We start from the raw sequence: 16,991 nt of genomic DNA, 5'->3' as shown, positions 1-16,991 counted from the left end.
AGCCAGATCTTAGAATTGTTAGTTTATATTAGAGAACTCAGATTGTAGAAATGTTACTAACCCAAAGTTAAAATGTGAGCACATCAAAGTGGCAACCCCCCACCTTTCTTCTTTCGCTTTTACTAACAGATGCAGGAAAGTCCTCTTTGAAGATGACCTCCTGGGACTTGTTCCCAGGTCGAGCCAGGCCTGAACCCAGGATGTGCTAGCCGCAATATAGATAAGGAACCCAGAGTGTGAATTTCACATGTGAATGTAGAATTGTTTATAGAACCTTTGATGTGCCATTTTAAAGCTTATATTCTAGTGCTACAAAGTATCAGTCCCAATCTTCAGCTCGAATGAGCCACATGGATTATCAATAAACCTAACTTTGTTTCAAAATCCAAGGACTGGTTATTTTGAAATCCCATGCTTGACACAAAGTAAATGGCCACTGTGTAGGAATTCAAGTCTTTCAAGTACCAATTGCAGATCCCAGTAGATGAAGAGGCTGTCCAGCTTAGACAGAAAGGAAGCCATACATTAATGCAGGATGTCCATTCTACTGGCATAACATACAGCCAGATACAAAAACAGTCAAAGAAGCCACAAAACTGATTAGGCAGCAAGTGACACAGGATGTGGTTTGCCATTTCACAGTTTATTATAGCCAGCCAAATGTGGCAAAGAAACATAGTTGCATGTGTCTTAGAACCTCAGTGATGCCAGAAATAAGAAAATAGGTTCTGGGGTTCTCAGCCCTTTGGGTATTTCTCAAATACCTCCACTGAAATTCTCAAGAGGAGTGGTCCTCAGGGAAGACTACAGCACAAGAAATGTTTTGAAAGGAGCTGAACACCAACCAATTTATCCTCCTGCACCCACATGCCTCTTGGATATGGATGACACAATTGTGGGCCCCTTTCATGGTGAAGTCTGTCACCACTGATCCTTTAGGACAGATTGAATTCCTCCAGGTAGCTGGCCAACACCACATCCTTGATGTCCTCAAAAACTGTACAGATGTTTTGTGTGTCCGTGGCACAGGTGTAGTGAGGGTACAGGATCCTGGGCCCATACACATCTTTGGAAAGCTGCAGACTGAAATTATGGCTAGGGTCTGAGAAATGCTGGTAGACATCCATGTACATTCCTAGGATGAACTCCTTGGCTGCTTGAGCATCTTGCTTAGGACCTGGAAACAGAGCAAACACATCACGTCACTATCTGTGTATTCTGCAGTAACAGGAAAATATACATTTTGCACTAAAAGTAAAGAAAGGTTCTTCTTAACACTTGGCAAGGTAATGCTCACTTTGAATATGAAGACATGCAAAGTAAGCATTACCTTGCTGCAATCCTTTAAACTGCATGGTAGGTTAGAAAAACCTTAATATTATTCAGCCTCCTAGGGCACTCAATGAGGGACCTCAACATAGCTGTTTTATTGCAAAAGAATTTCAGAAACAGACTGGAATGGAGATTGCTGAATTACAGATTATGACAACAGGAAAATGGAAGCCCAAGAGCTTAACAAAGATATTGGATTCTATATCTCGCTGAACATGTTAAGTCACTCAGAACCCATTTATATCCAGAATAGTGGAACTCAGGGCAGCACAGATAGGAAGGCCCTTACTTTGATTTGGAGTTGGAAGTAAGCAGTGAAGTGGCTAAGTTTGCAGATGACACTAAATTGTTCAGGGTGGTGAGAACCAGAGGCACTCCAAAGGGATCTGTTGAGGCTGGGTGAGTGGGTGTCAACGTGGCAGATGAGGTTCAATGTGGCAAGTGCAAAGTAATGCGCATAGGGGCCAAAACGCCTAGCTATAAATACAAGTTGATGGAATGTGAACTGGCAGAGATTGACCAAGAGAGAGACCTTGGGGTTGTGGTAGATAACTCACTGAAAATGTCAAGACAGTGTGTGATTGCAATAAAAAAGGCCAACACCGTGCTGGGAATTATTAAGAAGGGAACTGAAAACAAATCAGCCAGTATCATAATAAAGAAGAAGTACTTTTCTCCCTTGCTCACAATACAAGAACTCATGAGCATTCAATTAAATTGCTGAGCAGTCGGGCTAGAACTGATAAAAGGAAGTACTTCTTCACCCAAAGGGTGATTAACATGGAATTCACTGCCACAGGAGGTGGCAGCGGCTATAAGCATAGACAGCTTCAAGAGGGGAATGGATAAGCATATGGAGCAGAGGTCCATCAGTGGCTATTAGCCACAGCTTATTGTTGGAACTCTCTGTCTGGGGCAGTGTGCTTGTGGGGGCACAGTGGAAGGGCTTCTAGCCCCACTGGTGGACCTCTTGATGGCACTAGGATTTTTTGACCACTGCGTGACACAGAGTGTTGGACTGGATGAGCCATTGGCCTGATCCAACATGGCTTCTCCTATGTTCTTATGTACTTGCTGTGCCCTCCAACCATATTAATATCATGAAAAGCTGGGGATAGTTTTCAAAGAAATGGGTGAGCCACAACATCTGATTTTTTAAAATGCACAACCAGTAATGGAGACAAGTTAGGACAGAATATGGAGAAAAATTAGGGCAGAATATGTAAGGACAGAATATGGAGAAAAATAATGGTTTCTAATTGGCAGAAGAGAGTCAGAATTGTCAATTGGCAGAAAAGTGTCAGAAAAATGTGTTGCTTATATGCAGAACATTTCCTAAGGAAAAGTGGATTACATTTAGATGAACGTGAAATGAAAACTGGTAGAAGGAACATTAACAAATTGAGATATACAGATGACATAACATTACTGGCAGAAAATGGTGAAGACTTGAAATGACTACTGATGAAGGTTAAAACAGAAAGTGCCAAAGCATGAACATCAAGAAGACCAACATAATTACTACTATGGAATTACACAACTTTACGTTTGAGATCAAAAGAAATTGCAATTATTTTCTACTTCTTAGTTCCACCATCAACCAACAGGGAGAGTGCAGACAGAAGGAGACTGAGACTGGGAACAGCAGCCGTGAAGGAGCTTGAAAAGATCCTTACATGTAATTTGAACAAGGGAACCCCTCCTAGATCTCAGGCATGATGCTACATACCTCCCAGCAAAATTCCACCCTCAGAAACAATTTAATTCCACAATATATTGCATATTTGCATTCCCCTCATTTTACATAATGTCTCAAACTGTCTTTACATTCTCAATCCCCTCTTCCTTGGTTCTATTGACTCAGTGGAAAAAATCATGCTACTCATACTGAATAAAACACTTTCAATCCACTTTTCAACTGGATTTTACTGTGTGAAATAGCAAAATCAATGTGCAAATGAAAACGCACTGAAAGTGGACCAAAAGTGCATTTCACAATGAAGCCAATAACTTGAGGATCTGAGCATTTGATAGATGGCCCCAGTGAGGCAGGAATGAGTCATGTGATCCTTGAGTTCTCCCTGAATTTGAACCAGAACATGCCAATCAGTGCACATTACAGTGTGTATTACCTGGGAAACCGGGGAAATAACTGGCCAGATCTGAGCTCATGATCTTCTCCTCCAGGATGTCTGTTTTGTTGAGGAAGAGGATGATGGAGGTGTATTGGAACCAAGGAAGCTCCAGGATTGTTCGGAAGAGGTCAAGACTCTCTCTCATCCGGTTCTACACAGGAAGGGGAGGCAGAAGGGACAGAATGCTTTTGGTAATGTTAAAAACAAGCTGGAGCTGAGGCAAGATGTTGGTTGGAGGGAGAGAGATTGAGTGTGATCAGATAGGCAGGCTGCCACTGCAGTATCTCAGCTTTAAATAAGCTGTGTGAGTTTGGGACAATTTCTGTCAATTGGCATAATAGCACAGTTGGCCCATGGTCCACAGTGGCTATGGTAGACCACACAGTTCATCTGATCACACCCAGTATCTTATATTGTAGCAGTCATCCACAGACTGGGGCCACACTAACACAAAATGGTTTCTCTTGTAGACTTGGAAACCCCAGGTTTGCACAAAAAAACCGAAAACTTAAAAAGGAATATATTCAGGATTAAATTCTCCCTAAAAACAGTATTCTCTGTGCAATATCCTGTCAGATCCGGGAAAGAGTGGAGCCTCATATGTTGCATGAACATAGGCAAGTAGGTGTGAAAACCTCAGCTTGAGGCCCTGGAGTGCTGCTGCCAGTCTAAGTAGACAATACTGACTTCGATGGACCGAGGGTCTGATTCAGTATAAGGCAGCTTCATATGTTCATATGTTCTGTTCTCATATGAATATCTTGGCTAGTTTCTTAGCAGCTGGCAACTTGGCACAGAGCACAAAGTGAGCCTGTTTGGAAAACGTGTCCACCACTACCCAAATTATAGTTTCCCCCTAACTGAGTGATAGGTCGGTTATAAAATCCATAGAGATTGTCGCCCAAGATCTCAAGGACGCTTTTAGGGGTTGAAGTAACTCAGGAGGCTTTCCTCCTCAGCTCTTCCCCATGAGACAAGTGGGGCACAAAGAAACATAATTGCCTTTGAGCTAGGTTTAGACTCTTAAGGAACCCAAAATATCTAGCCAGTTTGCTATCATGACAACGCTGCAAAATTTCCACTCTCAGTGACTCAGGGATATACAAATTATATCCTTTATACAGGCAGTAATCTTTTCCAATGTCAGCAACTCTGGGTAGTTCTGTGCTGGTTCCCCCAGCAAAACTTCCTTAATCTCCCCCCCCCACCCCCCGCCCAAGCATTAGGCTGTTATTTTGCCACTTTCTGTGCTTGGCTGTGGGTTGTCACACCCCCACCCCCAACTGAGCAGGGGTGAATATGGTGTCAATTACTTTGACTCTCATGTTGCGGGAGGTAGGATAAGGCATCCGTAAGGAAGTTTGTCTTTCCTGGCAAATGTTGAAGTTAAACTTTGAAAAGAATTCAGCCTACCTGATGGGCTTGGCCCCCCAAGCATCTAGGGGATCTCAATGCCTCTAAATTCTTAAGGTCTGTCCAGACTTCAAAAGGCACCCGCAAACCCTCTAGGTTGTTATGGCTAACTTCGCAGCTGCCATCTCCTTGTCTGATACTGACCAGTTCCTCTCAGACTGTGTGAACTTTTTAGAAACATAAGTGCTGGGGTACAGCTTTCTTGCAACACCACCCCTCCCATCGCTGCATCGCTGGCATCAACTTGGACCCTGATTTTTTAATTCTCATCAGGGTGACGCAGAGCAGGTTCTGAGGTAAATAAGGAAGCTCCACAAAAGCCTGATGGCTGTCTGGGCTCCAATTTATTTTGGTGCATGGCTTCACCCCGCTCAGCCCCTTCTCCTGAGTTTTTAGCAACTCAGTTAGGGACAGCACTGTTTAGATGAAGTTTTTAATGAAGCTTCTATAGAAATTTGCAAAACTGAGGAACGACTGTAACTGCTTCTGTCTTTTAGGTGGTTCCCAATTCAAAACATCCTGGACCTTGGCTGGGTTGATCCCCAGGACCCTTCAAGACCCAGGAAGTCTAGCTCCTCTTTGTGAAACTCGCATTTGGGCAGCTTAGCGTACAATTTGTTTTGGTACAATGTTGCTATCACTTCTTTCACCAGTTTTACATGGGACTGCATATCTTTAGAATCAATCAACACATCATCTTAAATAGACGACCACCCCTCATGCACAGAAGCGTATGGAAGACTTCATTGATTAAGTTCATAAAGAACCCCCCGGCGCTCTCTGAAGCCCAAATGGTATCACTAGGTATTTAAACTGGCCTAGTGGTGTATTGAAGATGATTTTCCACTCATCCCCCTCCTCGATGCAGATTTGAAAATAAGCATCTCTCAAGTTCAGCTTAGTGAAGATTTTTCCTTTGGCCACTTCCCGAAGCAAGTCTCTTAGGGGTAGGCATCAGACATCAACACCGTGTTTATGCCCCAGTAGTCAGTATGAAGTCTAAGGCCCCCATCTTTCTTTTTCCTGAACAGCACTGGAGCCACATGCAAGGAGCTGGTGGGTTGGATGAACCCTCATGCTAGGGTTTTTGTCTATAAAATTCCACAGCTCTACTCTCTCTGTTGGTCTCATGGAGTATAACTTGCCTCAAGGGAGAGTCTCTCTGGGGATTAATTCTGCAGCACAATCAGTAGCTCTTTGTGCTGGCAACTCCTCTGCAAACACTCAACTCAAGTCTTGGTACTCAAGGGTTTGCCCTCCTTCTCTTCCCAGGTGAAACAAGCCAAATGCTGCCCCACTCAGGGTCCCAGACATGATTCTCACAGTGCTCATCTGGGAAAGTCATGCACTCTTTGTCCCACTGCACATAAAGGTCATGAGCCTCTAGCCAGTGGAATCCTAGTACCACCGGGAACCAAGCCGATGAAGAGACTACAAACTCCCTTTTCTTCCCGTGGTGTCCTGTTCCCATTGGTCATACTCAGTCTTGTGTGAGCATGGTTCCCTTTTCATTGGGATGCCACCCAGCTGTCCAAATTTGATGGCCTCCTGGAATTCTACCAGCGCCAACCCCAGTCCCGTGACTATAGAGGGGGTGATCAAGTCTCTACTGTGCTCTCTCGCGAACGTAACTGGAATATAACATAAAGCCCCTGTGGCACGTTTTCTTGTTGGATCTTCTGTCTAGCACCCTTTTCCCAGCTTGTTTACCAGCGGCCCAGGCTCAGCACCTGATGAGGTGCCCGACTCAGAGTTTTCAGCTTTGCTGGAGAGCCTGGCCAGCACAGCTTCATCACTTCCTTTCACTGTTACGTGGATTCCGGAGTTGTCTTCTGGCCTTTAGGCAAGCAGCAATGTAATCTTGCATCTGATGCACAGCCCCATCTTCACCTGCCACTCCTCCTCTGCAGCTGAGGGTCCCGTAAGTGGCTTTTCTCCACTCCAGCTGTCATAACTTTTTCTCCTGTGGCTTGTCTGATGTTGGAGTCACAGCAACTTCATCACTTGCTCCTGGTTCTTGACCTTGCAGGAAAGTTGGATCCATCCCAAATAAGGTGCGGGTGTTGTCTTGGACCAAGGCTTAGACCACCAGGTCTGGTTTTAACCCCACACAGTAAAATGCAATCTTCCCTGACATTGTCCAGTCACGCACCTTGGCAGTGTACGCTTGGAACTCTGCTGAGAACTCATGCACCAATTTGTTTCCCTAGTGCATCTGCTGTGTGTGCCCTCTCCTCTTCAAGGAGGTCTTTGAACTGGGCTTGGAGGGTGATGCTCCATAGTTCCAGAGCTTCTGTCTCACACAGAGTAACGAACCATTTGGCAGCAGCCTCTTCCAGCCATGAATCCAGATTAGTCACCATGTTGGTGGCGTTAGGGAAGACTGGGTCCTGCTTGCATGCAAACTTGGCCATTTGCACCACGAAGAACCTCAAGCTCCCTGAGTTTCCATTGAACTTCACTTCTAGCTTGCATCTCCCAGTCAGAGCTCAGGAGGCTGGAGGGGCAGCTGGAGGTGGGAGGAGGGAGCACAGGAGGTGCAGGTCAGGCAGGTTGCCCATCTGGGCCTGAGGCTTGAAGCAACTCATGGCTGTTCCAGTGCCAGGGCTTGTACTTGGTGGTGGCAACTTGCTCTCACATGCTGCACATGAACTCTGCCATTTCTTCTTGCATCTGGGTCATTCCATCTTGGAGGAGTCATTCTGCCTTGGCATGGAGCAGGGGGGCATGGAGTAGTGGCTCCCAGGACACTGCTAGCATAATTTCCTCCCTCAAAGCCACAGAAAGCTTGGTTTTGCTGTTGGTCCCTTTTCCTACTGCTTCTCCTTGTGATGATGTCACCTGGGACCCCCAGGCCTTGGGTGTTTGCCCATACCAATTCAAGGGATCCAGATCCCACTGGAGACTGTGGGAGATGGCACCCAGGCTACAGTTGCTCTCCCTGGGGACTCCCAGGGCTCTCTTGGGGTGTGATCCTCCGCCCTGTTCAGTGGGGCTTCGTCTGACTTGGTCAGGCTCCTGGAGTCTTTTTTGGGTCCTTGTCTACATCTGACTCTCCATTCCCCAAACCTTGGCTAGGTATGGTGACGGTCTCTGGGTGCTGGAGATACTCAGGTTGAGGACAGGAATGTCAGTTCTATCAAATTGTAAGACTTGCAACTAATGCTCACACAAAGTTCTCTGGTTTAGAAAGAGCTTTTATTATAATTCATTTTATTATAATTCATTACAAATGGTCTCCAAAGGGCATTTGCTAGAACTGAACAAGACGTTACAAGACATGTCAAAATATTGGACTTCCGGGGTTGGAAAATGCCGAGCTGAACTGCTTCTTAGAAGGGGAGCAGGCTGGAACTTCTGTTCGGGGTGGTGGAAGGCAATCTAATGCCTACTGCCTACTTTTCTCATTCAGAGATCAGTCCAAGATATGCACAGGAAACTTTGAGAAGATTTATCTTGGCTAAAAGGGAGTCCCGGGGGGGGGGGCTCCTTTGAGGCTTTGAGGGGTCTCCGGAGACGAGTTGCATTTTCATCATCTGCAGAAGTTTCCAGAGTCATTTATTTGACATAAGCTCAACAGGATCCTAGTCTTCTTTGATACTGCTTAACATCTAAAGCTATACAAGACCGGTGTTGATCTGGATAACTACAGAAAAGGTACAGATTGCTATCTTTCATTCCGGGACTAATTAAAGTTAAACAAAAATAAAATCAGAAGGTGGGAAATTGAAATCTAGAAAGCTTGGAAGAAGAAGGGGAGAAGGGGCGAAGTTTGGACTTTGTAAATTTAAAGGACAGTGCTAAAAAGTGGAAAGGAATTTATTGTTTTCTTTGCAGTTTTGGAGAAAAAGCCCCATCGTCATAGATTTGCAGCTCCCACAGTCAACACAGGAAATATGTCAAGTATCGTGAGATCTCTCTACCAGCAAAAACGGGATTAGGTGCCAAGCAAGTATCAGATGGAAAAGGGAAATCATTGAAGCAGCCAGCCTACTCTAGTACCATAATATCATAGAAAAACATCGGTGGTCATTGCTAGGAGGCTAAAATTTAAATAAAATTTTTAAAGTGTTCAGGACATTAAAAATTGGTGGAGGCGACGATTATAAGGTAAATACTATTGGACATTACTGTTAATAACCATTGTAGAAGCCTCTAAAGGAAAAAGGAAAAAAAATTAAAGTGAGGCGGAAAGTCGTGACTGCCATTTTGGAAAAAATAAAAACTTTAAAAATTAATATCTGAGCCCAGGAGGCTCTGAGGACAGCGAAATTAGGCTTATTGGAAAGAGCAAGCCTCACTCTTTTAAATCTGATAGTTTAATTTGGTGAGGTCAAAATTTTCAGTGTTTTTACATGTCAGACCACAAGCAAACCCGTGCAAGGACTGCTTCACTGGAGAAAATGCAGGACCAATTAGATACAATGGAAGCCAGGATAATGAAAGGGAAGAAAGAGATGATAACTGCTTCCAAAAAAGAAATTAGAAAAGATATTGAAGAGCTAAAAAAAAGATATAGAGGATCTCAGAAATGAGACTGTGATGACATCAAAAAAAGTGCAAGAGGTGGAAGGGAGAGTGAAACTACATGATTCCACCTTGTAAAAATACAAGAAAAAGTGGCAATTCAATTCAGTGGCAAATTGATGGAGACCCAGATATGTCTGAGAGGAGTACCTGAGGATGAAGAAACTGATTTGAAAGAATATATAATAAAAATAATTGCAGAATTTTTGGAGAAAGATCCTGAAGGGACTAGAAACATGTATGACTATATGTATAGAATGAACTCACTATATGCCAAAAAATATAATCTACCTAGAGATGTGGTTATATGACAAAAGAAGTGGTGGGAAAAATCATGAATAAAAACTTTGAAAAGACATTGATAGTGGGAGGCAGCAGAGTAAGAATTATGAAGGAGTTGCCAAGACAAGTGATAAATGACAGAAGAGCATATAAGAAATTGACAGAAAAATTACGGGACAATGAAATGAGGTGTCATGGCTGGGGCCGGGTCAGGCAAAGTCCAGGGGCAGTCCGAGGTCTGCAGCCAGTAAGCAGGAGGGTCCGAGGCACCAAATCCGAATCACTGTACAAGTATCGCAGGTCCGAGGTCCAGAAGCCGAGGTCAGGGAGTCCAGAAGTCACAAGCCAAAGTCAGGGAGTCCAGAAACCAAAGTCAACCCGGAGTGGACGCTAGAACATCAAGGAGATGACTAGTTGCTTCCACAAAGCCTCCTCCCAAAGCCTACAGCTATATAGCCCTCTGCTGGCTGTTGCCCATTTGGGCTAATTGCTGGCTCAGAGAGGCAGCCAGGATCCTGTTGCAACTCAAGCATCCTTGCTCTTAGAAGGGCCAGAATCCTCTCAAAACTCAGGGCTCAGGGAGCGTCTTGCTTGTGAGCGTGCCGCCCTCCTCCGATCCCTGAGGTCCTGACGGAGGTGGCCACGCACACGCGCCACCCGAGAGGGCGAGGCAGGGGGGGCTGGGATCTTCTCCAGCAGGAGGCAGGGGCACTGGTGCAGGTGGAAGGGGCACAGTTTCTTCTGCAGGCTCAACTTCCTCTGCAGGGTCCCCAGCACCCATGACATGAGGTATCGACGGATAATACCTGAAGGTTTGAGCTTTGAGCTACAAGGAAAAAGGATTACAATTACAAGCACACAGGAACTGCGTGGATTTTATGAAGAACATAAAGAATTTGCACCATGATGGATTACAAATTATTATCTTGGAATGTAAATGGACTAAATTCACCACAAAAAAGAAAGGCAACATTTCATTGGATTAAAAAGTAAAATTGTAATATAGTTTGTTTACAAGAAGTACATATCAAACAAAAGAATTACAAATTTTTATGGAATAAGCAATTGGGACTAGAATTTCATTCATTGGCCGAACAGAAGAAAAGGGGAGTGATTTTTTATATTAAACAAGAATTGGACCCGAAATTAGTATTTAAAGATAAAGATGGAAGATTTGTAGCGGTAGAAATAATATTAAATGCAAAAAAACTATTGTTACTGGGACTGTATGCACCAAATGGAGCGAAGGATGCTTTTTTTTAAAGACATTATACAACAATTTGATGAAGTGACTTATGAGCAAGTTTTGATAATGGGGGACTTTAATGGAAGAATTAAGAACACACTGGATAGGTCTGGGAGGGGGGGGGAATAATAAGGAAGGAAAATTGCCAAAGTCTTTTTTTTAATTGGTCAAACAAGAAAATTTGGAGGATATATGAAGGAAATTTAATCCTGAAATGAGGACTATACCTTTTTTTCAGCAAGACTTTTTCCAGAATTGACATATTGTGGGGTACTAAACATTTAGGCCTTATAACAAAGCAAATAGAGATTTTACCTAAAATAGGGGCTGATCATAACCCAATAATGTGGATTACAAAATTGTCTAAAAAGTCGAGAAGATTGAATGAAGATTCATTACAGAATAAAGAAATAGTGACATCTCTAGAAAATGAAACTAAAGCTTTCTTCCAAATAAATGATAAAGAAGATATAGAATTTCAGATGGTGTGGGATGCTTATAAAGCAGTAATGAGAGGAATATTGATTACATTGAATAATAAAGACAAGAGGGCAAAAGAAAAACAGATGTTGGACATCAAAATGAAATAAAGAAAAAAGAAGGGGAACTGAGAAAAAGGCCAGGGAAAAAGAAAATTATGAGGGAGATTACAATATTACAAACACAAATGAGTCATTTGTTAAATAAAGAACTGGAATGGAATCTGAAAAGTTTGCAGCAGAAATCTTTTGAGGGAGCAAATAAACCTGGAAAAAATTTGGCCTGGCAACTGAAGAAAAAGAGAGAAAGTAAAATTATTAATAAAATTGTGGTGGAGGGAAGAGAGGTGGTAGATCAAGAAGGAATAAAAAGAGAATTCTTTAAGTATTATGCCAAATTATTTAAGGGTGTTAAAATAAAGAAAGAAAAGATGGAAGAATATTTACAAAATATTAAAGTAGCACTCTTAACAGAAAATATGGGAAAAGTTTTGAATGATCCAATTGAAAAAATAGAAATTGAAGCAGCAATTAATGCAATGGAAAATGGAAAAGCACCTGGGCCAGATGGATATACAGCTAAATTTTTTAAAACCTTCAAAGAGGAGTTAATACCGAAACTTCAGAAATTGATGAACATGATAAGAATAAAAGGGGAAAAATCAAATTCATGGAAGGAAGCTGTGATTTCGTTGATTCCAAAGGAAGATAGAGATGTCACAAATGTAAAAAATTATAGACCAATTTCACTATTAAATAATGACTATAAAATATACACAAGAATCTTGGCAGAACGACTTAAACAACATTTGACAAATTTTATAAAGGAAGCTCAAGCGGGGTGTCATGGGTGCTGGGGACCCTGCAGAGGAAGACGAGTCTGCCAAGGAAACTGTACCCCTGCCACCTGCACCAGTACCCCTGCCTCCTGCTGAAGAAGATCCCAGCCCCCCTGCCTCGCCCTCTCGGGTGGCTCGTGTGCGTGACCGCCTCCGTCAGGACCTCAGGGATCGGAGGAGGGCGGCACGCTCACAAGCAAGACGCTCCCTGAGTCCTGAGTTTTGAGAGGATTCTGGCCCTCCTAAGAGCAAGGATGCTTGAGTTGTAACAGGATCCTGGCTGCCTCCCAGAGCCAGCAATTAGCCCAAATGGGCAACAGCCAGCAGAGGGCTATATAGCTGTGGGCTTTGGGAGGAGGCTTTGTGGAAGCAACTAGTCATCTCCCTGACGTTCTAGCATCCACTCCGGCTTGACTTTGGTTCCTGAATCCCTGACTTTGGCTTTTGACTTCTGGACTCCCTGACCTCGGCTTCTGGACCTCGGACCTGCGATACTTGCACAGCGATTTGGATTTGGCACCTCGGACACTCCTGCTTGCTGGCTACAGACCTCGGACTGCCTCTGGACTTTGCCTGACCCGGCCCCAGCCGTGACAGATTGCTTCCACCCGACAAACACCCACTCCACAGGATGGAGGCTGAAGCAAGTGAAACCACCGAACTACTGGCTGCGCTCCAAGCCCAGGTACAGCAGCTAACACAGGCAGTAGTGCACTTGCAGCAACAACCTGTGGCCAGTGCTCCAGCCAAGTGCCCAGTTCCCCCACCTGACAGATTTGGGGGTGCCGTGGAAGAATTTCCTGCTTTCCTGGCACAGTGTCAGCTGTACTTTGAACTAAGAGCACGGGACTTCCCCAATGACAAGATGAAGGTGTGTTTTATCATTAGTCTGTTAAAGGGGCAGGCGGCCAAGTGGGCCACACCCCTACTGGTTGGGTCCTCTCCCCTACTGACTGATTACCAGGGGTTTGAGGCCCACCTGTCTGCTGCCTTCTCCAACCCAGTCCAAGCAGCCACAGCCAACCGGAAAATCAGGGCCCTGAAACAAGGCCAGTCCTCGGTGGCTCAGTATGCCACCGAATTCAAGCTCCTGGCCCAAGACTTGGCGTGGAATGAGGCTGCTCAGATGGACCAGTTTACCGAGGGGTTGGCAGAGGAAGTCCTGGACGAACTGGCCAGGGTGGAGCGGCCCCCCACGCTCCAGGAACTTATCACCCTCTGCCTCCGCATCGATGGCTGCCTGGAAAGTCGCCGCCAAGCCAAGACCCGAGGGCGCCAGCTCCCTGCGCCATGCCACTTGGCTCCTCTCCCATCCCCAGCTAGTACCAGAGACGAGGGTGAGCCTATGCAGCTTGGAGCTGCTCGACCCCGCCTGACTTCAGAAGAAAAGGCCAGACGCCGCACGCAGAACCTGTGCCTCTACTGCGGCACGGCAGGCCACTATGCCTCTGGCTGCCCTGCTAAACATCGGATACCCGGACCTACATTGCCACCGCCGCCAAAAGGCCAGCCCCAGGCGTAAGTGGACCCTCCAGCCTGGGGCGACTAGCTGGGTCCTCCGAACAACAGGCTGATACCCCGGGCCCGTTCCTGCTACCAGTCAAACTCCGTCTGCCCGATGGACGCTGGCTGTTCGTGTATGCCATGCTGGACTCGGGAGCAGCCCACTGTTTCGTAGATGCCGCCTTTGTAAAGCAGCACCAGATTCCAGTGCAGCCAAAAGAGACTCCAACGCTGGTGGAGGCTATTGACGGGCTCCTCCTCCGTTCTGGCCCCGTCACCCAGGAGACCTGTCCCATCACCTTCCACGTCCAGCAGCACCAAGAACAGCTACAGTTTGATGTCGCCCGCATGCCTCGCTTCCCGCTGATTCTAGGCCTTTCCTGGCTGAAGCTGCACAACCCCATCGTGGACTGGGCCCAGCAGGAACTACGCTTCCGAGACCCATGCCCCCATCTGACTCCTCCCACCACTCTAGCAGCCGGCATCCCGAGTGGTGGTCCTCAGCTCCCTCAGAAGTATGCGGATTTCGCCGATGTCTTTGAGGAGACAGGAGCAGATCAGCTTCCCCCTCACCGACCCTATGACTGTGCCATTGATTTGGTACCTGGGGCACCACTCCCGGTGGGGCGTCTGTACCCAATGTCGGAGCCTGAGTTGGCAGCTTTGCGAGACTACCTGGACAAGAACCTGAAACGCGGATTCATCCGACCCTCAACTTCTCCCCTGTCTGCTCCAGTCCTCTTCGTGAAGAAGAAAAGTGGGGAGCTCCGGCTGTGCAATGACTACCGGGCCCTGAACAAGATCACCATCCGCGACCGGTACCCTCTGCCACTGATCCCTGAACTCTTGGATCGTTTAAAGGGGGCCCAAATCTACACCAAGCTGGACCTCCGCGGAGCGTACAATTTGGTGCGCATACGGCCCGGAGACGAATGGAAGACCGCATTTGGGACCCGATACGGGCAGTACGAGCACCTGGTGATGCCCTTCGGATTGACCAACGCCCCCGCTGTCTTCCAGAGGTTCATGAATGATGTATTCCGGGACCTGCTCGACCGCTTCGCGATCATATACCTGGATGACATCCTAATCTACTCCCGCAATCCTGCCCAGCACGCCGAGCACGTCCGCCAGGTCCTGCAGCGCCTACGAGCCCATGGCCTCTACGCCAAGCTGGAGAAGTGCGACTTTGACCTGCGCTCCGTCGAGTTCCTTGGTCACATTGTGTCACCACAGGGAATCCTCATGGACCCGAAAAAAGTGGAAGCGGTCCTGACCTGGCAGGCCCCTCAGAATCGCAAAGACCTGCAGCGGTTCCTTGGTTTCGCCAATTACTATCGGCAATTCATCCCAGCCTATGCATCTCTGACCACGCCCCTGACTCAACTACTCCGCCCCAAAGAACCTTTCCACTGGTCCCCAGAGGCCGATAACGCCTTCTCCACTCTGAAGACCCGTTTTGCCACCGGGCCACTCCTGAGATACCCTGACCCCCAGCTTCCCTTTACGGTGGAAGCTGATGCCTCCAACGTGGCCCTGGGAGCAGTGCTGTCCCAGCGCGAGAAGCCGTCTCAGCCACTCCAGCCCTGCGCCTATTACTCGCGCCAGCTCACCGCTGCGGAGAAGAACTACACCATCTGGGAGAGAGAGTTGCTCGCAATCAAGGCGGCTTTTGAGGTTTGGAGGCATTACCTCGAAGGGGCTCGCCACCCTGTTCAAGTGCTCACCGACCACCGGAACTTAGAGCACCTCCAGACCACCCGCCGTCTCAACCAGCGCCAGATCCGGTGGTCCCTATTCTTCTCTCGCTTTGACTTCCAGATCTCCTACATCCCCCATACCCAGAACCGGAAAGCAGATGCACTCTCCCGGAAACCGGAATACGCCCCTGCTTCAACTGAGGCCGCGCCCGCTGCTCCCATCCTGCCGCCCTCAGTGTTTGCAGCCACCACCACTACACCCACACTGGTGGAGGACATTCGTGCTAGCCAGGCCAACGATCCCTGGGTCCAGCAACACCTCCAGGCCCTCCAAGATGACTCGGCAGGCGAGTTTACGACTCGAGGCGGTCTCTTGCTACACCGCGAACGCCTCTATGTGCCGCCCGGGCCCTTACGGGCAGAAGTGCTACGCCTGACCCACGACTCGTTGCCCGCTGGGCACTTCGGACAGCATAAGACCACCCACTTGCTGACGCGAGAATTCTGGTGGCCACGAGTTCGCTCCGATGTTGCCCGTTATGTCAGCTCCTGTGACGTCTGTCGGCGGGGCAAAGATGTCCCGGCCAAACCCTCGGGGTTGTTACAGCCCTTGCCCGCACCCTCAGGACCCTGGGATACCATCTCGATGGACTTCATCACGGAACTCCCACGATCCAAAGGTCAGACTTGCATCTTGGTGGTCGTCGACCTATTTACCAAGATGGCCCACTTCATTCCGTGCCCGAAACTTCCCACAGCTCAGGAGACAGCTCAGCTCTACCTGCGACACATCTTTCGTCTGCACGGACTCCCAGCCCACCTGATCTCAGACCGGGGGCCCCAGTTCTCCTCTCGGTTTTGGCAAGCCCTCCATTCCAGCCTGGGTACTCGAGTGCACCTGTCCTCAGCCTACCACCCGCAGACAGATGGTCAGACAGAGCGCACCAATGCCACGCTAGAGCAATATCTCCGCTGCTACACCTGCTACCAGCAGGACGACTGGACCACTCTGTTGCCTCTAGCGGAGTTTGCATACAACAACGCGGTCCACTCGTCTACCCAAATGACCCCGTTTGCTGCAACCTACGGCTACCACCCTCGGTTCTTCCCGGCGATCCTGCCACCCACGAATGTCCCCGCCGTCGAGGCCTACCTGCAAGAACTCCGCGCCAGCCAAGACTTGCTCCGAGAGCAGCTACAGCGGGCCAAGGAAGCCTATAAACTGGCTGCGGACCGGAAGAGGCAGGAAGGCCCACCAGTCCAGCCGGGGGACCAGGTGTGGCTCTCGACTCGCTACCTGCGCCGGCCTGGTCGGTCTCACAAGCTGGATGCACGGTTCATCGGACCCTACCCCGTCATGGACCAAATAAACCCCGTCGCTTTCAGGCTCCAGTTGCCACCTCACCTTTGCATTCACCCTGTGTTCCATCGCTCCCTCCTTGTTCCAGCTGCACCCCCTGACCCAGCTCGGCCTCCTTGCCCACCGCCGCCACCACCGGTGTTGGTGGATGACGAGGAAGAATACGAGGTGCACC

At 47.5% G+C, this 16,991-nt stretch overlaps 1 protein-coding gene across 1 annotated transcript in view; it reads right to left on the bottom strand.

The window, feature by feature from the left end:
- Positions 1-904: 904 nt before the first annotated feature.
- LOC132567730 (guanine nucleotide-binding protein subunit alpha-15-like) overlaps positions 905-16,991 on the bottom strand; it is a 77,268-nt gene continuing 61,181 nt past the window's right edge. Inside the window, exons 6-7 of the mRNA XM_060233417.1 lie at positions 3,465-3,618; positions 905-1,177 (exon numbers count right to left, since the gene is read on the bottom strand). Coding sequence (XP_060089400.1) covers positions 936-1,177; positions 3,465-3,618 — 396 coding nt within the window. The 3' untranslated portion in view covers positions 905-935. The remainder of the gene's footprint in view (positions 1,178-3,464; positions 3,619-16,991) is intronic.

Source organism: Heteronotia binoei, chromosome 2, assembly GCF_032191835.1.
Source record: "Heteronotia binoei isolate CCM8104 ecotype False Entrance Well chromosome 2, APGP_CSIRO_Hbin_v1, whole genome shotgun sequence".
In the NCBI taxonomy this organism is placed as follows: Eukaryota; Metazoa; Chordata; class Lepidosauria; order Squamata; family Gekkonidae; genus Heteronotia; species Heteronotia binoei.
This window is presented reverse-complemented; position numbering and strand designations above follow the sequence as displayed.